Source organism: Staurois parvus, unplaced genomic scaffold (genome assembly GCF_062004578.1).
Source record: "Staurois parvus isolate SC_StPar_1 unplaced genomic scaffold, SC_StPar_1.0 ptg001098l, whole genome shotgun sequence".
Taxonomy (NCBI): domain Eukaryota; kingdom Metazoa; phylum Chordata; class Amphibia; order Anura; family Ranidae; genus Staurois; species Staurois parvus.
In genome coordinates, this window is record NW_028318894.1 from 1,348,761 (window position 1) to 1,373,096 (window position 24,336).

General features: G+C 45.5%; 1 protein-coding gene across 1 annotated transcript; it reads left to right on the forward strand.

Moving 5' to 3' along the window:
* The first annotated feature begins 13,191 nt into the window (after positions 1-13,191).
* LOC149440291 (uncharacterized) lies at positions 13,192-16,097 on the forward strand. Its single transcript, XM_089658818.1, has one exon. The coding sequence runs from the start codon at positions 13,490-13,492 to the stop codon at positions 14,867-14,869; it is 1,380 nt and encodes a 459-aa protein (XP_089514944.1). The 5' UTR covers positions 13,192-13,489; the 3' UTR covers positions 14,870-16,097.
* Positions 16,098-24,336: the final 8,239 nt, after the last annotated feature.

Consider the following 24,336-nt stretch of genomic DNA (forward strand, 5'->3'; position numbering starts at 1 on the left):
CTCCTCCTCCCAATGTTCCTCCACCTGACTTTTCTGATGCTCTTAGGATGTGGGGGCCCCTTGGTATCCTCACATGTAAAGTGGGACTGTTGGTCCTGCGTTGTATGTAATGACATCAGAATGCTGCAACAAGCCTATACCCTGCGTAGTGTGGGGGTCCTGTGGGGGGGAATTATACCTCAGCCTGAAGTGGGGCTTTAATAAAATGGAGACCTGAATGGAGAGGTGAGGAGGATTCTGGGAATATCATTTGATGTGACTATTTGTGTTCAGATGTAGAGTTTTCCTCCTGTGAAGTCTGGAGATCATATGACATCACATTGCCTCCACCTCCCTCCCTGATAGAAGAGAGAAAGAAGAAGAAGATTCTAGAAGTCACCAGAGAGATCACTGAGCTGCTGACAGGAGAGGTGAGCGGTGCCGGGAATTCTGGGACATTCTCCAGTAACAGACAAGGGATGTGTCTGGATGGTGACTGTATCATTGTGTGTGTCAGGTTCCTATAAGGTGTCAGGGTGTCACTGTCTATTTCTCCATGGAGGAGTGGGAGTATTTAGAAGGACACAAGGATCTCTACAAGGACGTCATGATGGACAATCAGCCGCCCCTCACATCACCGGGTAAGAGGAGACTTTATTGTAAAGGAGAGAGCAGTACGGAGGATCCACCTAGATCCCCCATCATCTGATAAACACATAGAAACAATGGATTCAGTCAGTGTGTGTGTTTCCTACAGATGGATCCAGTCATGGGAACCCACCAGAGAGATGTCCCCATCCTCTGTATTCCTGGGATTCCACACAGGAAGGTCACACCATCCCTCACCATCATCAGGTAGATGATGACAATTATTGGTAGTTGTGATTTATACACAGCATGTTTGTTACAATGAATGTTTTATTATATCTTTCAGAGTGGAATCCTCGGGGATGATAATATTGATGTTAAAGAAGAGTATAAAGAGGAGGATGAGGAGTATGGAGTGATGGAGGAGTTTTCAGAAGGACACAAGGATATGATGGAGCCACCTAATACCAGGAACCCACCAGAGAGATGTCCCCGTCCTCTGTATTCCCGGGATTCCACACAGGAAGGTCACACCATCCCTCACTATTACAAGGTTGGTGGGATGGAGCATCTAGAACATGGACTCATAGAGACAATGTGTGGATTGTGTGTGCGATGTCACAATAATAAATCTCATATTTTACAGATGATATTTTCTCTCATTCTCTTGGTTTAGGTTGAAGATCTGATAGATATAAAAGTTGAGGTGAAAGCAGAAGAAGAAGAGGCGTATGTGAGGGATGATCAGCAGTCTATGGAGGAGGATGGAATAACGGGGACATTTATAGAGGAGGACACTCCTACAGAGATCAGCACAGGTGGGTCATGAACACTAAATCCATTCCTCCACCCATACTGCTCACTGATTGGTCCAGAGTAGGGCGGGGACTGGGTGATATCAGCCTGTAATCCCCTGGTCACTTTCCTGAGCTGTGTTCCCCGTCCTGTATTCCTGGATTTCTCTCGGATAATCTTCCTTCTCTGTGCTGCAGACACAATTTATGTATCTAGACTGGATTTATGGAGGTTCTGGGGTTCAGCCGGCAGCAAAATGTTTATTTTTAGCACAGGTGTTGCTAGGATTCAACCTATGTCTGTAGCCCTTAAATGTCTTCGGTAATTTCTAGCCTCTGAGCTCAGGAGAAATATAAATCTCCGGACACCGAAGTGTGCAAGCTAAATCTCTGAAAGTTTAATACATGATAGCAGTTTTTACAAATTCAGAATGACCAACAAAATATTGTAATGACAAATGATATATTGCACTCTTATACAGAGAGATAACAACCACAAGTGACTGAAGACCTCCATATAAGTCAGTTCCGTCTACAGAATAATAGCTGAATTCATGAAGCAAATAGTTGTCACAAGTGACATAAAAACACGAAACTAACTTGCTCACACATCTACAATGGAGGCATTAAACACAATGGATGCCAGTTAATAAGACGTTTTTCCTTACAGTTCCTCCTTTTGTCACGTAGTAACAACACATCAAATTTCACAGTTATTGTTTCTAATATGCATCCTGATTTGCAAAAAACTTGTTAAAAATGCACATGCAAAATTTAGCAGCAACATAAAACATAACTATTAGAAAAAAACATAATAAAATCAGCATGCCTACTTTCTTAAACCATCCAAAAAAATCTCCAAAACTTCCCAACCCTTTAAAAGGGTTCCAGCCATCTTCAGCTATGGATGGAGCTGGGGCTTGTAAAGCATTTACCTGGTCTCTATGACTCTCAATGACTTCATAGTAGTCTGGGATCCCAGCAGACGTGTTATGTATCCATGTACAACACTCATAGTCAGTAGTAGACTCACACAGCCCTGTCAATGCTGCTCCCATTTGTTCTATTCCCATTTCATTCATGAGTACCTGTTTTCTTCATGCCTGTAGTTCAACATTCACAAGACTTACTTCTAGTTGTGTTTCATTTATAATCTGATCCATAATAAGTGAATAATTATTTAACCTTCTCCCCAATTCTATCCCCACCCAGTCCATGCAGGAACCATGGCCAGGCTTGGTCTTCTGTTTTATACAAGTCCCTCTCATGCCTACATTTCATAGGATATCAGGGATGACTACTAGCCAGTAAAGCATCACTGTGTGCCCCCCCCCATGACATCCATTACTGGTACCAAGGTGGCTAAGTAACACCATCCTTCCTGTCCTTGGGGGGTCCATGGATAACAATAATAACTGGGATAGCACCTGAGGACGGTGACTTTGTACAAGTAAACACTACTAAGAATGGATGGAAAATACATAGAAAACATTCCTAACAATGCATCCCACAGGAAATACTATGGAGTAGGGCGAGTTTTCATTAACCCAGCTTTAGTTGGTTACCCTAACCCAAATGTAAGTCAAGTATGGAAAGATCAATCAGTAGATTTTACCCACAACATACCTGGACCCCTTCAGTAAAATCTACTGATTGATCTTTCCATACTTGACCTACATTTGGGTTAGGGTAACCAACTAAATCTGGGTTAATGAAAACTCGCCCTACTCCATAGTATTTCCTGTGGGATGCATTGTTAGTGATGTTTTCTATGTATTTTCCATCCATTCTTAGTAGTGTTTACTTGTACAAAGTCCCCGTCCTCAGGTGCTTCCCAGTGACATTAAGTTTAGACTGACTACAACATTCTTCTCCTTCATTTGATTTGCTGCCTCAATGAAAACACCATTCAGGTTCCATCATAACTCCCAACACTTCAGATTTCAGCCTTGTAGTAACATTTGTGAGGATAATACTCAGATTATCAATAAACATTGACGTCACATTTTTTGGTGCCGCATACAAAGGAATGTTCATAGTTTCGGGGTGGAATATACTGCAAACCCAACAACTCTGGAATCCCGAGAGCTTGGCATACCTATACTTACATTTCAGTAGTGACATATTTTCAGTCAATGATCTTTTCTGCTGCTTTTTTATTAGTCCGCTGTCATTTACGGTCTTATTGTTGTGGCCACAGATTGGTGGCCATTCTTCTGGATGATAGTAGCAGTGACTAGCCCAGTAAGCCACTGAAACACTTATCACTGAGAGACAACCAATCAAAAGAAAGTTCTTCCAGGCTGTCTCTGGATGAAGCAGCATTCTGGAGATTGAAGAACACTGGTAGGTCCGTCTCCTTTTCCTGTTCCGTCTGTTGCTCCTGGTTCCTTGGAGGTTCCTTGGAGGTTCCGGATCCTCTTTACGCTAGAAGCATGTATCCAGACGTTGGAATCAGCAGTCAGAACTGCGGTTCTCCTCACAGCCGTCACCATGGTAGGTTCTCCATACGGCAGATCTGTGGTCTTGTGTTTGTGAAGATCCTTAACCAATACCCGATCTCCTGGCTTGTACGGGTGGGTTGGATCATCTGTGGGAGGAGGAAATGAGAGAGAGACATCACCGTATACACCATTCAGCACCCTAATCAATTCCTGCACATATCTTTCCGGGATTAATTCTAAATCACCTGACATAACTACCAAAGGACCTCTTGTCCAGGGGGTGGGGAATGGCCTGCCCATAAGAATTTCAAAGGGGGAAAGCTTGGTGCCTTTATGTGGTGTCATCCTCATCTCAGCCAGAACAGCTGGCAAGTACGCTTCCCATCCCTTCAATGTCCCCCCTGTTGCCTTCCTTAGTTTTTCCTTCAGGGTCCTATTTGCCCATTTTACCTGACCAGAACTCTGTGTGGTAGAATATGTGGAACTTCCAGTCAATGCTCATCAGTTTGGCTACCTGTTGTGTAACCTTTGATGTAAATGCTGGTCCTTTGTCTGAGTCTATACTTACCAGACATCCCCATCGAGGGATGATTTCTTTGCAAAGGATTTTAGCAACGCTCCTTGCATCCTCTTTGTTACAAATGCTTCAGGCCAGCGACTAAAGCGATCCACTATCACCAGCAGAAACTTGCCTCGTCCACTATTAGGCATGTGTGTGAAATCAATTTGAAGTTCCTCAAATGGTCCACTAGGTGGCAATAGCTGATCATGTCTAACCTGATTGGGGTTTCCACCATTGTTTCTGATGCATGTAACACACGCCCTATTTGTTCTTGTGTCTGCTTAGTAAGATTTGGAACACAAAATCTTTTCTTTAGTTCATCTTTCACTACCTGCCAATCCCGATGTCCTATGCCATGGAACTGCACCATAATGAGAGGAGCGCTGTGATGTGGGGGTCATAGTATACCTCCTTTTGACAGACAATTACGTCTCATGTCAACTCCTTCTGCTGCCAGTATGCTACATCCTCTTCATTTCTGTATATTGCAGCTCCTTGAGAAGAGAATGTTCCGGTAACATAGGTGGATCTAAAATGGCCAATAGACATTTGTGAGTTTACAAGAGGTGTTGCTGTAGGGCGGCATTTTTAGCAGTGCAATCAGCAAATGCCTTGCCTTTGGCTACAAAATCAGAGGAAGATGTGTGTGCCTTACATCTAATTCCTGCAATGGACCTAGGTTTATGAATGGCTTCCAAAAGATTGTTTATTAGGTCCGCATGTGATACTCCTTTTCCATCTGCAGTGGAGAATCCCCTTCTCTGCCATATTTTACCAAAATCATGGACAACTCCAAAAGCATACGTAGAATCTGTGTAAACATTTACATCTTGATTCTCACAAAGTTCACAAGTCCTTGTTAGTGCAATCAATTCTGCAGCTTGGGCTGATTTGTGAGTGAGGGGTAATGCCTCCTGAACAATGTCAGGTAACTGGACCACTGCATACCCTGGTATAAAGGTATCATCAGAAGGTCTGGGTCAAGAACCCTCTACAAATATGTCCAGAGCTTCCGGAATGGGTGTTTGTTGTATGTCTATTCTGGGAGTGGTATCCTCATGTATGACCTGAACACAATCATGTTCCTCGGGTGGGTTGTCAGTTTCACCTTTTATCCCTAGCAAATAATTTAACATAGCTAAGGGACCTGAGTTTGAACCTACATATTTCACTTCCAAATTTGCAGTTGATGTCAATATCACTTGATAACCGCTTGCCCTTTGTGCTGTCATGTGCTGCGTAGTGAGGTTCTTAAGGACATGTAGTACATGATGTGTGGTGTATAGGATGGTTTTATGTCCCAGAGTCACACTCATTGAGTCTTCCACCACCATGGCACAGACGGCCAGGGCTCTCAGACATGCCAGCATGTCCTGCTCCGGACTTGGCACTACTTTTGGAAAATAGGCTACTGGCCTCGTGTCCTCCATGATCCTGAGTGACCACAGCCGTCATGGTTTTACAATTGTCACCGGCATACACATGAAAATCAATATTGTAATTCGCTAAACCCAGAGCAGAAGAGGAAACTAATGAGGACCTCAAGGTTTGGTAGGCAGTGTTGGATTCTTCGTCCCACTTAATAAGGTCTGAAGCCTCAGCCTTAGTGTACTGCCTGACTATGTTGTCATAATGGGAGCAGTCAGGTATCCATTGGAGACAGTAGTTGACTATGCCAAGGAAAGAGAGCAGTTACTTTTTAGTTTTTGGGCGGGGCAGACTCGTAATGGCTTGGATCCTGGACTGGCTCACCATTCTGGTGCCTTGTGACAGTGAATCCCAAGTAATCCACTGAAGTTTGACAATATTGTACCTTATGCCTTGCCACCTTGTGTCCCTCTGTACCCAGAAAATTTAACAGATATTCTGTCCTGCCTACAAGACTCCCTGTTGGGTGAACAAAGTAACAAGTCATCCACGTACTGGAGTAACGTGGAACCATGGCGGGGTGCCCAACCCTTTAAGGATTCTTGGAGGGCCATGGAATATACAGCCTGAGAATCCACATAGCCTTGGGGCAATCTGGCCCAGGTTAACTTTGTTGGCCAGAGTAAAACTCAACAGTAGTTGTGTCTCTTCGTCAACTGGGATGGAAAAAAAATGCATTGCTTAAATCAATCACAGTATAACACTGCGTATCATGTGGAATGGAGGTAATCAATGAGGGCACATCTGGGGCAATGGGTGCAATTGTAATAATGAGATTGGTAATGGCTCTGAGATCTTGCACTAAATGGTAAGTATCATCAGCTCTCTTCACTGGATTTACTGGGGTGTTGTATTGAGAAACCACAGGTTTCAAAACACTTTCCTTGAGGAGCTTCTCTACTATTCCATCTACCATCTACTATTCTCTACTATTCCATATACCATCTACTATTCTCTACTATTCCATATACCATCTACTATTCTCTACTATTCCATCTACCATCTACTATTCTCTACTATTCCATATACCATCAATCTTTTCTTGTGACAAAGGATACTGCTTTTGGTACACTGGACCAACTCCAGGTTTAGGTCTGGCCTTGTAAGGTGTACAGGGAATATACCCTACATGTAGCTTACTGTTGGCCCAGACTTCAGGCTTCACTTTGTCTAAATCTTCCATGCCCACAAAACAGTGAGATGACTCCATGTGCACCCCTCCCTTCTCACTTACTCTGATTGTGGCCTTGAATCTTCCCAACAGATCTCTGCCTAGCAAATTCACAGGGACTCCTGATATGATCTTGAAAGAATGTTTCACTATGGAACTTTTCCCGTGAGAATCAGAAACACACAAAGGGGGAGTCTCCCAGGTTTTGGCACGTCCCAGTGATACCAATTGAAGGTTCACATTCTACTCTTGTTCCCTCACAATGATCCTCCCTTAAACTGGACCTGCTAGCTCCCGTGTCAATTAAGAAATCCATTTTTGTGCCATCGTCCATTAGTGTAATTTGGGTCACTGATCATGGCTAGCAGTCATTTGGGGGAATGCCAAAAAAGGTGTAATCATAAATATACCTTCTTCATTGACTGCCATGATAACATTCATTTTACTAAGTAAATCTCTTCCTAACAGACTATCTGGGCAATCAGGGATTACAGTAAATTCATGACAAATAATCTGTTCCTCTCCTCTTTTGTCAGGGTCCCCTTGCACAAGCAAAGGGGAGTCTTAAAAGTTGGGAGAACTGCTCCACTAATTCCCATCGAAGGTTCACATAAAAAGAGTGGTTCCACATAATTTTCTTCCTTTATAACTGAACGAGTTGAACCCGTGTCAACTACAAATGCTAATATTTTTCCTGCTACTCTTAGAACCATTAAAGGTTCCTGTTCAGGAGTATGTGAGACAACTGGATATGTGAGGGAGCTATTACCTTCGGGACAGCCCTATTGTGGACCTTGGTTCTGCCAACTGATCGGGTACTTGACGGGTGGATTTCTGCACTTTGTCTCCTGTGGTATGGATTTGTTCCCTCTAAGTTGTGGGCAATCCTTCTTCCAATGACCTTCCTGTCCACATATAAAACATCTGTCATCTTTGGGTCTCCCACCTCCTCTACCTTATATCCTTCTCTCTCCCTGTTTCCATTTCTACCCCTTTCTCTGGGATTGTAACTATGTTGTAACCCCTGAAAATGTGCTTTGTTGGTGGATTTAGGAACCTCAAAACATCCAGTGGCGTCTTTCTCCATCACTTGCTCTTCAAACGTACTTGCATCCATCTCTATCCAGTCTGAAATAAGCTGTCTTATTACCAGTGTAATTTCAGGTGTGAATCCTGCCATCAAGGTTTGGATATATATATATAATGCCCATTTCTGCACTAACCATATCCATCCCAGCTTCTTCCTTCCAAACTTTCTTCAATCTTTTCACATACTCTATCACCGTCTCTTTTGTCCCTTGCTTACAAGTAACAACAGTTGCTAACGATGTCCTACTTTCCCATATTCTCTCCATCTCGGTTTTCACCTCTTCTCATACTTTTTTCTGAGTGTCTTCTTTCAGCCATATATGAGTGGCTGCCCGGGTTCCAGGATGAACTAAAACATGTATGGTAGACACCTTTCTCCAGTCAAACCCCGAGTCCATGTCATATCGTAAATTCCATCAATTATTAATTTCATGTCCTGTTGTGAACACTGTCTGCCTTGGGTGGCTTTCTTTAAATAATTTATGCAGGCAGTTGGATTCTTTCTGGGGTCTGGACTATTCTTTATGATGTCATTCATTTGGTCACATCCATGGGTTTAATTACGATATAATTTCCTATCACAATATATGGGAAAGTTAAATTTTGTCCCTCTTTCACTTTTCCTTTACATTGCTTTTCAAAGTCCTGTCATTGGGGGCTACAGTCCTCTTTGTAGATGTAAGTGTAATGGTTAGTTGACTCTGTGTAATTCTGGTAATTTGCCACTCGGGACTGCCATCTGATCTGTCTCCTTCCTCTCTTCTTTGGGACTGCCATGTGATCTGTCTCCTGCCTCCTCCTTGAGACTGCCATCTGATCTGCCTGCTTCCTCTCTTCCTCGGGACAACCATCTGATCTGTCTCCTTCCTCTCTTTCTTGGGACCGCCATCTGATCTGTCTCCTTCCTCAGGACCACCATCTGATCTGTCTCCTTCCTCTCTTCCTTGGGACCGCCATCTGATCTGTCTCCTTCCTCTTCCTCGGGACCGCCATCTGATCTGTCTCCTTCCTCTCTTCCTCGGGACCACCATCTGATCTGTCTCTTTCCTCTCTTCCTCAGGACCGCCATCTGATCTGTCTTCTTCCTCGGGACCACCATCTGATCTGTCTCCTTCCTCTCTTCCTCGGGACTCTCATCTGATCTGTCTCCTTCCTCTCTTCCTCGGGACTGCCGTCTGATCTGTCTCCTTCCTCTCTTCCTCGGGACCGCCGTCTGTTCTGTCTCCTTCCTCTCTTTCTAGGGACTGCCATCTGATCTGTCTTCTTCCTCTCTTCCTCAGGACTGCCATCTGATCTGTCTCCTTCCTCTTCCTCGGGACCGCCATCTGATCTGTCTCCTTCCTCTCTTCCTTGGGATTGCCATCTGATCTGTCTTCTTCCTCTCTTCCTCGGGGCCGCCATCTGATCTGTCTCCTTCCTTCCTTGGGACTGCCATCTGATCTGTCTGCTTCCTCTCTTCCTCGGGACTGCCATCTGATCTGTCTCCTTCCTCTCTTCCTTGGGACTGCCATCTGATCTGTCTCCTTCCTCTTCCTCGGGACTGCCATCTGATCTGTCTGCTTCCTCTCTTCCTCGGGACAACCATCTGATCTGTCTCCTTCCTCTCTTTCTTGGGACCGCCATCTGATCTGTCTCCTTCCTTGGGACCACCATCTGATCTGTCTCCTTCCTCTCTTCCTTGGGACCGCCATCTGATCTGTCTCCTTCCTCTCTTCCTCAGGACCGCCATCTGATCTGTCTCCTTCCTCGGGACCACCATCTGATCTGTCTCTTTCCTCTCTTCCTCAGGACCGCCATCTGATCTGTCTTCTTCCTCGGGACCACCATCTGATCTGTCTCCTTCCTCTCTTCCTCGGGACCGCCGTCTGTTCTGTCTCCTTCCTCTCTTTCTAGGGACTGCCATCTGATCTGTCTTCTTCCTCTCTTCCTCAGGACTGCCATCTGATCTGTCTCCTTCCTCTTCCTTGGGACCGCCATCTGATCTGTCTCCTTCCTCTCTTCCTTGGGATTGCCATCTGATCTGTCTTCTTCCTCTCTTCCTCGGGGCCACCATCTGATCTGTCTCCTTCCTTCCTTGGGACTGCCATCTGATCTGTCTGCTTCCTTTCTTCCTCGGGACTGCCATCTGATCTGTCTGCTTCCTCTCTTCCTCGGGACTGCCATCTGATCTGTCTCCTTCCTCTCTTCCTCGGGACTGCCATCTGATCTGTCTCCTTCCTCTCTTCCTTGGGACTGTGATCTGATCTGTCTCCTTCCTCTTCCTCGGGACTGCCATCTGATCTGTCTCTTTCCTCTCTTCCTCGGGACCGCCGTCTGTTCTGTCTCCTTCCTCTCTTTCTAAGGGCTGCCATCTGATCTGTCTTCTTCCTCTCTTCCTCAGGACTGCCATCTGATCTGTCTCCTTCCTCTTCCTCGGGACCGCCATCTGATCTGTCTCCTTCCTCTCCTCCTCGGGACTGCCGTCTGTTCTGTCTCCTTCCTTGGGACTGCCGTCTGTTCTATCTCCTTCCTCTCTTCCTAGGGACCGCCGTCTGTTCTGTCTCCTTCCTCTCTTTCTAGGGACTGCCATCTGATCTGTCTTCTTCCTCTCTTCCTCGGGACTGCCATCTGATCTGTCTCCTTCCTTTCTTCCTCGGGATTGCCATCTGATCTGTCTTCTTCCTCTCTTCCTCGGGACTGCCATCTGATCTGTCTCCTTCCTCTTCCTCGGGTCTGCCATCTGATCTGTCTCCTTCCTCTCTTCCTTGGGACTGCCATCTGATCTGTCTCCTTCCTCTCTTCCTCGGGACTGCCATCTGATCTGTCTCCTTCCTCTCTTCCTCGGGACCACCATCTGATCTGTCTCCTTCCTCTCTTCCTTGGGACCGCCATCTGATCTGTCTCCTTCCTCTTCCTCGGGACCGCCATCTGATCTGTCTCCTTCCTCTCTTCCTCAGGACCGCCATCTGATCTGTCTCCTTCCTCGGGACCGCCATCTGATCTGTCTCTTTCCTCTCTTCCTCAGGACCGCCATCTGATCTGTCTTCTTCCTCGGGACCACCATCTGATCTGTCTCCTTCCTCTCTTCCTCGGGACCGCCGTCTGTTCTGTCTCCTTCCTCTCTTTCTAGGGACTGCCATCTGATCTGTCTTCTTCCTCTCTTCCTCAGGACTACCATCTGATCTGTCTCCTTCCTCTTCCTTGGGACCGCCATCTGATCTGTCTCCTTCCTCTCTTCCTCGGGACTGCCATCTGATCTGTCTCCTTCCTCTCTTCCTCGGGACTGCCATCTGATCTGTCTTCTTCCTCTCTTCCTCAGGACTGCCATCTGATCTGTCTCCTTCCTCTCTTCCTTGGGACCGCCATCTGATCTGTCTCCTTCCTCTCTTCCTCGGGACTGCCATCTGATCTGTCTCCTTCCTCTCTTCCTCGGGACTGCCATCTGATCTGTCTCCTTCCTCTCTTCCTCCTACAGCCTCCTCCTCCCATACTGTACTATCCGGACTCTGTATCTCCACTGCTTGTTCTATGGGAGGCTGTAGTGGTCTATCTGTTCTCAAAGATTTGAGGAAATCATCATCCTCTGTCTTTGGTAATGCTGGATATATTTGTGTAGAAGTTGGCGGGGCAGATGCTGGGGGTTAAAGAGTGGAGATTAAAATTCCTTGGCTCTGGAGAGTAACTAGACGCATATCTGATCCAGTGAACACCCGCAGATTTCATGTATTTAAAGTCACAACTTGGGCAAGTTGAAAACCAAGGAAAAGATGTCTTATCTCCTAAACACAGTCCCCTTATCATGTCCATATGAATCTTATCATTAGACCCATCTCTAGGAAAGGGACCACTGCTTTTCATATCCAGGAACCATTCTGCAGTATTGTCTGTTAAAGGAACCACATAGTAATCGTCCCATGGTGATACTCTGATCACATATTCTTTACAGTTAGCCTAGACCATTCCGGATTCTCTTGTCTTTCTTTTTCTCAGCAATATCACTTAGCACTTTATGCGGAAGCCTTGGAATTTTTGGCAGAGATCCCTTACTTTGGATCTTTCCCATACTGGAAGAGGAAACAGCTGTTAGGCAAAGCAATAAATGATTACAATATCAGTACTTATTCCCTGAAGCGGAGAGGTTGTCATGTCAGCAAAGCCTTCTCCACAGTTCAGGAGTTTAACACCTAAAAGTACAAATCCTTGTAATAAACCTGTTCTGAAGAAACACAAATACTACATAGCAGTTCCATAACACACAGCAAATAGGCACTTCTACTTCTAAAATGGCAGAAATAACCGAGGACTCCTGTGAATTCACAATACATCTGCCGAGGCAATTTTCCCCAGAGGCTTCCAAAACCTCTGAATTTCCTTTGAGGATCCACCTCAAGGACTCTCCGTGAGATCCAACAATCTCACATGGAAACTTTGGCTGCTGTCCCGGGGTCTTTAAAGGGGATTTGATCCGGCAAAACTAAGACAAAATAGCTCAGCTTACCTGACCAGCCTCACCTTTAATCCCGACTTCTGACACCAGATTGCAAGGATTCAACCTATGTCTGTAGCCCTTTAAATGTCTTCGGTAATTTCTGCCCTCTGAGCTCAGGAGGAATAAAGCTCCGGACACCGAAATGTGCAAACTAAATCTCTGAACGTTTAATGCGTGCGAGCAGGTTTTACAAATGCAGAATGACCAACGAAATATTGTAATGACCAATGAAATATTGTAATGACCAATGAAATATTGTAATGACCAATGATATATTGTAATGACCAATGATATATTGTAATGACCAACGATATATTGTAATGACCAACAAAATATTGTAATGACCAATGATATATTGTAATGACCAATGATATATTGTAATGACCAATGATGTATTGTAATGACCAACGATATATTGTAATGACCAACGATATATTGTAATGACCAGCGAAATATTGTAATGACCAGCGAAATATTGTAATGATCAACAAAATATTGTAATGACCAATTATATATTGTACTGACCAACGAAATATTGTACTGACCAACGAAATATTGTAATGACCAACGATATATTGTAATGATCAACGATATATTGTAATGACCAACGATATATTGTAACGACCAACTATATATTGCACTCTTATCAAGAAAGATAACTACCATATTTGACTAAAGACCCCCATATAAGGCAGTTCCATTTCTACAGAATGGAAACTGAATTCATGAAACAAACAGTTGTTACAAGTGACATATAAACACCAAACTAACTTGTTCACACATCTACAATGGAGGCATTAAACACAATGGATGCCAGTTTATAAGACATTTTTCCCTTACAGGGGGATTTGTACCATCCTGACATTTGGGGGGATCTGTCCTGTCCTGACATTTGGGGGGATTTGAACCAATCAGCTCCTGTCTAGTAATCCTCTTTGTCTTTGTATTTTAGTCCATGGCCGGGAGATGAGGAAAACCTCCGAGGATTGTCTCACTTTGTCTCCAGACTGGAAAGTAGAAGATGAGGACATCACCCAGTATAGTCCAGGAGAAAACCCGGCTCCCTCCAATGTCCATCCGGCACCACCCAGTGTAGATGGACCATCGGAGTTCTCGTATCCTGAGGAACCTCAGACTGTGCGGGACCGGGCCGGCCTTCCAACAGGGAAGAGGTTCTCCTGTACTGAGTGCGGGAAATGTTTCCATCATGAATACCGTCTTAAAATGCATATACGATCTCACACAGGAGAGAAGCCGTATTCCTGTCCTGAGTGCGGGAAATGTTTTTCAGTGAAGTCCAGTCTTTACAGACATCAGAGATCTCACACAGGGGAGAAGCTATCTTCCTATCCTGAGTGTGGAAAATGTTTTCCAGAGAAGTCCAGTCTGCACAAACATCAGAAATCTCTCAAGGGGGAGAAGCCATTTTCCTGTCCTGAGTGCGGGAAATGTTTTTCAGTGAAGTCTCATCTTTCCAGGCATCAGACATGTCACACAGGGGAGAAGCCGTATTCTTGTCCTGAGTGTGGGAAATGTTTTTCACAAAAGTCCAGTCTGCACAAACATCAGAGATCTCACACAGGGGAGAAGCCGTATTCTTGTCCTGAGTGTGGGAAATATTTTTCACAGAAGTCCAGTCTGCACAAACATCAGAGATCTCATACGGGGGAGAAGCCATTTTCCTGTCCTGATTGCGGGAAATGTTTTTCACTGAAGTCCCATCTTTCCAGGCATCAGACATCTCACATGGGGCAGAAGCCGTATTCTTGTCCTGAGTGCGGGAAATGTTTTTCATTGAAGTCCTATCTTTACAGACACCAAAAATTTCACACAGAGGAGAAGCCATATTCCTGTTCTGAGTGCGGGAAATGTTTTTCAGAGAAGTCCAGGCTGCAGAAGCATCAGAGATCTCACACGGGGGAAAAACCATATTCTTGTCCTGAGTGCGGGAAATGTTTTTCACAGAAGTCAAGTGTGCACAAACATCACAGATCTCACACGGGGGAGAAGCCGTATTCTTGTCCTGAGTGCGGGAAATGTTTTTCACAGAAGTCCGGTCTTCATAATCATCAGAGATCTCACACAGGGGAGAAGCCGTATTCTTGTCCTGAGTGCGGGAAATGTTTTTCACAGAAGTCAAGTCTTTACAGCCATCAGAGATCTCACATGGGGGAGAAACCGTATTCCTGTCCTGAGTGCGGAAAATGTTTTTCACAGAAGTCCAGTCTTCACACACATCAGAGATTGCACACGGGGGAGAAGCCATATTCCTGTCCTGAGTGCGGGAAATGTTTTTCACAGAAGTCCTATCTTTACACACATCAGAGATTGCACACAGGGAAGTAGTCACTTTTCTGTTCTGAGTGCGGGAAATGTTTTGTAAAACAAGCAGATCTTGTCATGCATCAAAGGTCTCACAAAAGGAAAAAGCTGTATTCCTGTCCTGAGTGCTGGAAATGTTTTTTTGAAAAGTCCAATCTTTACAAACATCAGAGATCTCACACGGGGGAGAAGCCTCTTTCCTATCCTGAGTGAGGGAAATGTTCCTCACTGAAGTCCTGTCTTCCTGTACATCAGGGGTCCCACACAACCCTGGAGGTGTATTAGTGCCTTGAGTGCGGGAAATGTCTTCTAGATGAATGTTGCTGGACATCCCAGCTCTCATGTGGGGAAGAAGCACACCCTGATATACACCTCAGATATACTCCATGGCTGATCTTCATCATGGAAGAAACAGTTCATAAAGAGATCAGAGGTCCCCAAAGACATGGATGAAGTGTGGGACCAGGTTGGCCTTTGATAGCAGGAGAAGAATAAAAATGGAGTCCTGACCTGTGATTGGCTGAGTACATTTTGTGGTGGGAGATTTCACAAACACTTGGAGGTCTATGGAGAACAATGTTGAACGGATGTGACCGGCATTCTCCAGCTGGGAGGAGTTTTGGCCTTATTTGATTTCTTATGATCATTGGCTCCATCTAGTGGCCATAATATCATATTGGGCTAGTTTTACTGATGGAGAGATTTCAGAAAAATCACCTCATTGTGGCCACTAGATGGAGCCGGTGATCATAGGAAATCACTGTGTTACTTAACATATGGCTGGATGTTGTCACAGCTGGAGGAATGATTGTCTCATTGGTCTAATGAATGTTCTATAAATAGAGCCTTGGTTTCCTTCATCAGACACGGCTCCATACTAATCCCTGAGGTCACACTCCCGCACCCTGAGGTCACACTCCCCCACCCTGAGGTCACACTCCCGCACTCTGAGGTCACACTCCCGCACTCTGAGGTCACACTCCCGCACTCTGAGGTCACACTCCCGCACCCTGAGGTCACACTCCCGCAACCTGAGGTCATACTCCCGCACTCTGAGGTCACACTCCCGCACCCTGAGGTCACACTCCCGCACTCTGAGACCCATAAAACTTTTCTTTGGTGGTATTTAATTATTGCTGGAATTTTTTTTTTTTTTGCTATATAAATGGAAATGTCAAAAAGATTTTTATAAAAAGTGTTTTCCTTATAAAATTTTGCAAATAAATAATCTTTCTTCATAAATCGGCCAAAATGTATTCAGATATCTTTTTATTAAAAAAAAATAACCAAAATTAGTTTATAACCAAAAGATATAATTAAAAAAAATTACATTTTTTTTTTTTTATATTATTATGTTTTTTTATACCCATAAAGGTTGTAAAATCAATAATTTCTCCTTCTTTCCGGCTGCATTCCTGCAGCCATTGAGAAATACTGTGAGAGCTGTGATTGGTCTCAGCTTGTCACATGGTACAAGTCTGTTGTGAATAGCCCTGTACCATGTGACCTCGGTGATCATTCACAGATTTCACTGATAGTCAGCAATGATATCAGGAAGTGACATTCTAATTACTACTATTCATGTGATCACTTATTTTCAGTTCACTGGTCTTCCCAGTGAATGGCTGTGCGGGTAGGGGGGATGTCAGGACAAGTCTCATGATTAAAGGAGAGCAGACTGAGCTCCCAGCACAGTTAGAGAACTGACCACGCTGATCTCTCATGCCTAGTGTGGTCAGGTTTAATAGGAAATCAGAAGGACTGGCAGGATCACCGGGGATCTCACACAAAGGAAGCAATACAGAGAGGAGAGGAGACGTCTTCATACCAGGACATGGGACAGCCGGCACAGATCAGGAATAGGACATGTTGGAGGAACATATTCTTTGAAGGAGAAGTTCAGGCAAAGCTCTTTTGTCTGTACTTCTCCTGTGGATCAGAGGAGTGCAGTTCATTCTGAACTCCTGTGACCCGTTTTCAGGTGAAGCCCGCTGTCAGCTGACGTCACTCAGCCGGTCCAGTCTGGGGAAAGATCCCGACATCAGAGTCTTGACCAGCTGCACCCTCCCCCTCCACAGCCCAGTGAGTCTGGGGGGGGGCAGGGCAGAGAGCGGTGACTGACAGTCGTCACTCTCTGCTCAGAATGGCTGTGAGAACTCATGGTCAGCAATCACGTGATCGCTGAGTTCTCACACTTGGAGCCAGCGGGGGATGGGTGCAGCATCCACCTAGGGGCAAGGATGATTTTACAAAGTCAATAAATAAATGTCATACTTTTCTGGCCTTTAGATGGCGCTAAGTATCATAGAAATTAGAACCATCTTATTGCCAAATGTGGTATTCTCCATTTTATATCCATGGAAACCATTCACCCCGCCCAGCACAGAGCCTACTCCCTCTACTCCCCCCATCCCATTCACACAGAGGGAATGACAGGCACATTCACCGGGTGTATTGCTGTGCAATTGTTTTATGAACAGACTCCTAGATGATTACAGCTACTTATATAGGGCCATCAATTTACATATTTATTACCCATCAGTCCCCGCCCCCGAGGAGCCTACAGTCTAAGGTCCCTAACATTCATACATACACATACTAGGGGCCAATATAGACAGGAGCCAATTACCTTCCAGCATGTCTTTGGAGTGTGGGAGGAAACCGGAGTACCCAGAGGAAACCCACGCAGGCACAGGGAGAACATGCAAACTCCAGGCAGGTAGGTCAGTGTTCTGCATTCAAACCAATGATACTAGTGCTGCTAGGAGGAAGTGCTAACCACTGAGCCACTGTGCTGCAGAATATGTTTCTATAAAGGTGGGAAGTATGTAGCAGTGAATAGACCTCCCAGCAATGTTATTACCAGGCTGCAGCTAGGGGGAGCTCTAATGTGTACAGTGTGACCCCAGCAGAGGGATCCCATCTAGCCCACATTAACCCTCTCACTGCCAGAGCTGTTTCTGCATCATTTTGCACACATGGGAAAATGCAGATTTTAGGCCTGAAGATGAGATAAACCCCCAAACATCTATTAGCAGAGGCCCTGGAGAATAAAGTTTTGGTAATTTTGGGGGAATTCCGGATCATCATATACTAAGCAGGATTTGGATCCCGGTGGAGAACTTTCACCCCAAGAAAAAATGAGGGTGAGGTCAGCAGAGGAGCCCATAGTAAAGGAGGAAACTCTGAAATGTTTTCTTCAGAAGGTCGGAGTTTACTGGACAAGTGAATGTAAAATACACCATCAACGCGTTTCATGGCTTCAAAGTGTCACTTCATCAGGACAGGTGTAAGAAGACGATATAAAAATAGGGAATGAAGTAACAGTCCAGTATATGGTATTATAAAGACCCGAGTCACATACAATTCATGGACAGGACTGAGATTTATAGCATTCAGGATTTGTATGATGTTAGACAAGGTGAAGAGATATATGGAGAGGATGATCAATACATGGAGAAATCAATCTATTCTATCATAGAAGGGAATCAATAGATCAATAAATGACATCAACCAATCAATAAGATCCATTTCATGGGATAGATTTATCATTCTGTGCACTGGTTATGTTGGAGGATCAAACCGTGATCACTGGATATTGGAAACATTCCTATTGATCTGATGATTGCTGGCATGGATTCCTGATTGATTATTGCTGGGAATAAAGTCCAATAAACACGCAGATTTGATGGGATTATTGATAGAAAAATCTCTTCATATTCCATGGAATAAATATGTGTAGAATAGTTTGGATTTGATGGAATAAATCTCTATAAAAAGACTTTGTGGGGTTTGTTGGTTCTTTTCTATTCCTCTCTAGGTCTGGATTTCAGGAAGAAGAAACAATTCCTCCAATTTCTAGTGGATGGTGAGGAGGGGAGAGATTTGGGGGAGTTTTGTACATACAGGAGGTAATAGAGAGAATCCGGCTAGTAATTGATGAGAGGAGATTTCACTGGAGAGTCCCATTGGTGAGAATTCAGGGCTGGGGGCACTGCTGGGGCCTGGAGTGTTCTGATTGGACCACCAGTACATGTGTTGTATTAATCTGGGGGTGTGCACTGCTGGGGCCTGGAGGGTTCTGATTGGCCCACCAGTACACGTGTAATATTAATCTGGGGGTGTGCACTGCTGGGGCCTGGAGGGTTCTGATTGGACCACCAGTACACGTGTAATATTAATCTGGGGGTGTGCACTGCTGGGGCCTGGAGGGTTCTGATTGGACCACCAGTACACGTGTTGTATTAATCTGGGGGTGTGCACTGCTGGGGCCTGGAGGGTTCTGATTGGACCACCAGTACATGTGTTGTATTAATCTGGGGGTGTGCACTGCTGGGGCCTGGAGGGTTCTGATTGGACCACCAGTACACGTGTTGTATTAATTGGGTGGTGTGTGTTTTATCATTGGAATGATTCTGGAAAGATGACCTCCAGATGTACACATGGGGGGTGTCCCGGGGGGGTTACTATGTAGAGGGTGGAGAGAGAATACTGTACAGTGTGTAATAATATATTTGGAAAGCTGCCCCTATATACGATGGTGTGAAATCTAGTTGCAGAGCGCCCCCTACATACAATGGTGTCATAGGGAGTCCTCTTCCTGATCCTGTTCTGGTGACACCCCAAATCTCAGGATTTTATATCACTTTCAGTAATAATTGTAAACAGGACAAATAGAGAGGCTGAATCTCCCTAAAGGAGGCCGAGGCAGCAATAGAAACCAACAGGAGGTCTCATCCCTCTCCACTCTCCAGAAAATCAATGCCTTTAGTTCTTCTGTAAAACAACCCAGTGAAGGGATGGGGGGAGGAAATATGTTTGTCTTTTCCAGAAGGTTGGATGCAGAATACTTTCATGTCCAGCATACTAAATGGGTCCAATACTGGGATCATCTGAGAAAATGTGTTCTGTATTCCTGGGAGGGAGGCACCTATGGGTTGGTGTTTGTAGAAAATGAACACAGTGAGGACAATGGCAAGTGCTGAATGGTAGAGGTGACTGCATGGAGTCTGTAGTGCCAGAAACTTACTCAAATGTATTCCCCTCCCATCCTCTCCATGGTCCTTCCCCACCCCATCCTTTATAGGCTCCTTTCCCTCCCAAAACTCTCTAGGCTCAATTGCCTACAATTTCTCTAGGTTCCCTTCACTCTCCATCCTCTCTAGGCTCCTTCCCTTCCCATCCTCTCTAGGCTTCTTCCCTTCTCATCCTCTCTTGGCTCCTTCCCCTCCACATCCTCTCTAGGCTCCTTCCCCTCCCCATCCTCTTTAGACTCCTTCTCCATCCCATCCTCTGCAGGCTCCTTCCACTCCCCATCCTCTCTAGGCTCCTTCCCCTCCCCATCCTCTATAGGCTTCTTCCACTCCTCATCCTCATTAGGCTCATTCCCCTCTCCATGCTGTCTAGGCTTCTTCCCCATGCCATCGTCTATAGGCTCCTCCTTCCCATCCTCTTTATAGGCTCCTCCTTCCAATCCTCTATAGGCTCCTCCTTCCCATCCTCTATAGGCTCCTCCTTCCCATCCTCTCTAGGCTCCTTCCCCTCCCCATCCTCTCTAGGCTCCATTCCCTCCCAATCATTTCTAGGTTCCTTCCCCTCCTCATCTTATCTAGGCTCCTTCTCCTCCCCATCCTCTCTAACCTCCCTAGCAGTCTGATTATTTCAGATTTTTGGTGCTGAAAGCGGTACATTATTTTACATGAAAATGTGTAGTTTTTTTATTGTAGGCTGTAATTTTTAGGAATAACTCACTGAAATCCGAACAAGAGTCTAGTAAACATCCCGGGAGGATAAAACTTGAAACACAAAATAATAAATTATAATTTAATAAATTCTCATAAAAAATAATAATATAATAATAATAAATTTCATTCAATAATATAATCAAACCAAAAACACTGATATTGGAAATATGGCACCAAGTTCGCACATCGCTGAGCTCAGTCGCAGAATCGTTTTCAGTGTCTGATGACGAATTTCCCCCACAAATCATTATCACTCAATTCTGCAAGTGGTTCTGATTTACTATCGCTGTTCTCTAGCCGGTCTAAAACCGCGTCTGACCTAAAGGGACGCTTTTTGGACGCCATGGACGTTTCTGTTTCCAGGCAGAAAGAACAGTCAAAATGCAGGCAGGGCACCGGACAAAGCACTCGGGACAAAATATATGTGAAATGGTTTGATACAGGAATGTTATACTATGTAATATTTGTTTGCAAAAAAATGACTTTTTTCAAATTTGCTGCCGGGTCCGGCACCCGTACGTCCCGAAGCCGGAAGCCGGTATCGGCCGGAGGAGATGGCCGGGGATGCTACAGGGGACACATCGTGGGAGTGAAGGACAAGGTAAGTACTGCAGGGACTCCCTGAGCAGCGCCGCATGGTTATCCGGAGAGTAGCTCAGGGTTACCTCTCTTGGTACTGAAATTTTACCCCGAGCTACACTCAGGAATACCGCTGGGGAGGCTAGGCTTCTTTCACTCCTCATCCTCGTTAGGCTCCTTCCCCTCCCCATCCTTTCTAGGTTTCTTCCCCATCCTCTATACTTTCCTTCCCTTCCTTTTCCACCCTTCTCTCCAATTCTCCTTAGGTTCTACCCCCCTCCCATTCTCTCTAGTCTCCTTCCCCTCCCATCCTCTCTAGGCTCCTTGCCCTCCCATCCTCTCTAGGCTCCTTCTCCTCCCCATTCTCTCTAGGCTCCTTCTCCTCCCCATTCTCTCTAGGCTCTTTCTCCTTTCTAATCCTCTTTTGGCTCCATCCCCTCCCTATCCTCTCTAGGTTCCCTTCCCTCTCCATCCTCTCTAGGCTCCCTTCCCTCTCTAGGCTCCTTCTCCTCCTTGTCATCTCTAGGGTCCTTCTCCTCCTTATCCTTTCTAGGCTTCTTCACCTCTCCATCCTTTCTAGGCTTTTTCACCTCCCCATCCTCTCTAGGCTCCTTCTGCTCCTCATCCTCTCTTGGCTCCATCCCTTCCCCATCCTCTCTAGGCTCCCTTCCCTCTCTAGGCTACTTCTCCTCCTCCTCCTCATCATCTCTAGGCTCCTTCTCATCCTTTCTAGGCTTCTTCACCTCCCCATCCTCTCTAGGCTCCTTCCCCTCCCCATCCTCTCTAGGCTTCTTCACCTCCCCATCCTCTCCAGGCTCCTTCTGCTCTCCATCTTCTCTTGGCTCCTTCTCCTTCCCATCCAAGTGCTGTTTGCTAATACATTGTCTTCCCGCTGCATAGTGGAAGTATAGAGGTATGCCGTGTAGTCATCCGTGGATAATTAGGTCTGCAAAGAGGTCTAGTGTGTCCAGTGTGGTGTGGCTGAAGAAGCTCATGTGACGAAACATGTTGACATCACAGCATCATGACGCCCGTGTCCCCGGCATCCAGGCCTCTCCACGCAGCCTCATCACCTGGCCACACCGCTCTGGACACACTAGACCTCTTTGCAGACCTCCTCATCCACAGATGATTACACGGCATGCCTCTACACTTCCACTATGCAGCGGGAGGACAATGCATTAGCAAACGGCACTTGGATGGGTGAGCGGACTCTGCTTTTTGGACTAAGGCACTAATACACTGCGGGAGTCCCCATTCATGGAAATTGCTTGGCTGAGCTCCACCTGTCTGATGTCCTTGTTCCTATCGCTGGCACACAGGGCTCTATCAGTCTCATATTTCTGCTCACCCACTGCCTACTGCACTATCTATCCTGTCATTATAACCCGCCATCCATATACTGACAACACTGCTATTACCACAATTATCCGTGGATTACCCCCTATGGGATCTATATGGGTCTGCCATGTATGTATATGACCTCACTGAGGATTGAGGGACTCTCCTGTGCTGAAAGTGAATGGTGACCGCTGCCTCCTTTGACTCTACAAGTGCCCCGTTCCGTCATCTCTTTACATCCATCTACTGGCTGTCTTTGTGCCAAGTGTGAGATAGCAGCGTGTGGCTTTATCTGATATCTCAGTGACTATCATCTACATATGAGGATACCTGAGGATTGTCCTCCATGACACCACAAGGGTCTATTATACATGTATGTGACCCCCATGAGGACTGATCGGGTCTGCCTCTACTATCAAGGAGCTTGATTCTGCCCGTCCCTTCATCACCTTCCATTGACTACAATGTCCACATTATCTATCCATTCTATTCTATTTCATGTTGTGTCAGTAATAAAAGTCACGGAGGGTTGGGAACCCTGCAAGGGGGGCAGAGATATGTGACTGCCTAGTCCAGCCTTTCTCAGCCAGGGTTCCTCCAAAGGGTTCTAGGGCTTCCTTGTCACTTCATTGGGCTGTATATGGAAGTGTCACCGACCAGCCGTTTCTGGATACACAGCTTTGTCATCATTGCACACACACAGGATTTTGTTTTCATTCAATACATTTTTTATTATAATTTCACTTTCAACAGGATTGCAAAAAAAAAAATCAGGAAATAGTAAAGGCAGAAATCCGATTGGTCAGGAAGATCCCTTGTCTGGAATGTGGGGGCGGAGTCATTATTATTGGTGTACATTACAATAACATTGCTGGGAGGTCTCTTCATTTCTCTGCTCCATACTTCCCGTCTTTATAGAAACGTCTCCTGACATTTGGGGGTCTATTCATAGAATGTGCAGAACCATTCACCTGGTGAAAGTGCATGTCCATTCCTTAGCAGATCCGGAGAGGTAAGTGTGCATGGATGGGGTGTAGGTCAGTCCTTACCCTAGATGAAATCTCTCATACAGACACAATGGGACTCATGGGACTTTATAAAGAGGAACTCCAGAAAAACATCAATAAAGATCTTCCAATGTTTTCTTCCCAATCAGCGTAGAAATCATAAAACCCTCCCAGCAGGTGTACAAGGCCATGAAATCTCTCACAAAGTCCATCAATGGACAATTCCTGGACAACAATCACCGTGGGACAGAATTCTGAGCACCATAAGGAGGATCCAGCAGCGTCATCCATCTCCACGCGTTTCGTGGTGCAGCGCTCACTTCTTCAGGAGAAATGATTCCTGCTGATCAGAGTATACACCAATAATAAAACAAATGGCGGCAGGACCATCACTGGCTGGATGGAAAGTGGAGCAGGAAAGTGGCGTCAGGTAAGTCTTCCCAGGAGTTCTGTGCTGGGCCAGCTCCCTTGTTTATGGTGGCCGATGGACATGCTGGTGCTCGGGTCTATGACACTTCCTGCCTACCATGGTAAGCCAGCCCCCCCTCTGTGTTCTCGCTGGATGCCCCCGGGTCTGCCCCTCCCCCCATTTATACGCAGATTGCACAGAACACATTGGAAGATTTGATTGATGTGATTTTCTGGCGTTCCTCTTTATAAAGTCACATGACCATTCTGTCTGTATGAGAGATTTTATCTCCTGTCCATTCCTTCTCTGTGAATGGGGCTAAAACACCGATGTCATTAGGAGATTTGCTGAGCCGGGGGAATGTTCTCTATCATTACAGAGCATTTCACACTCCATTTATATTCTTCTCCT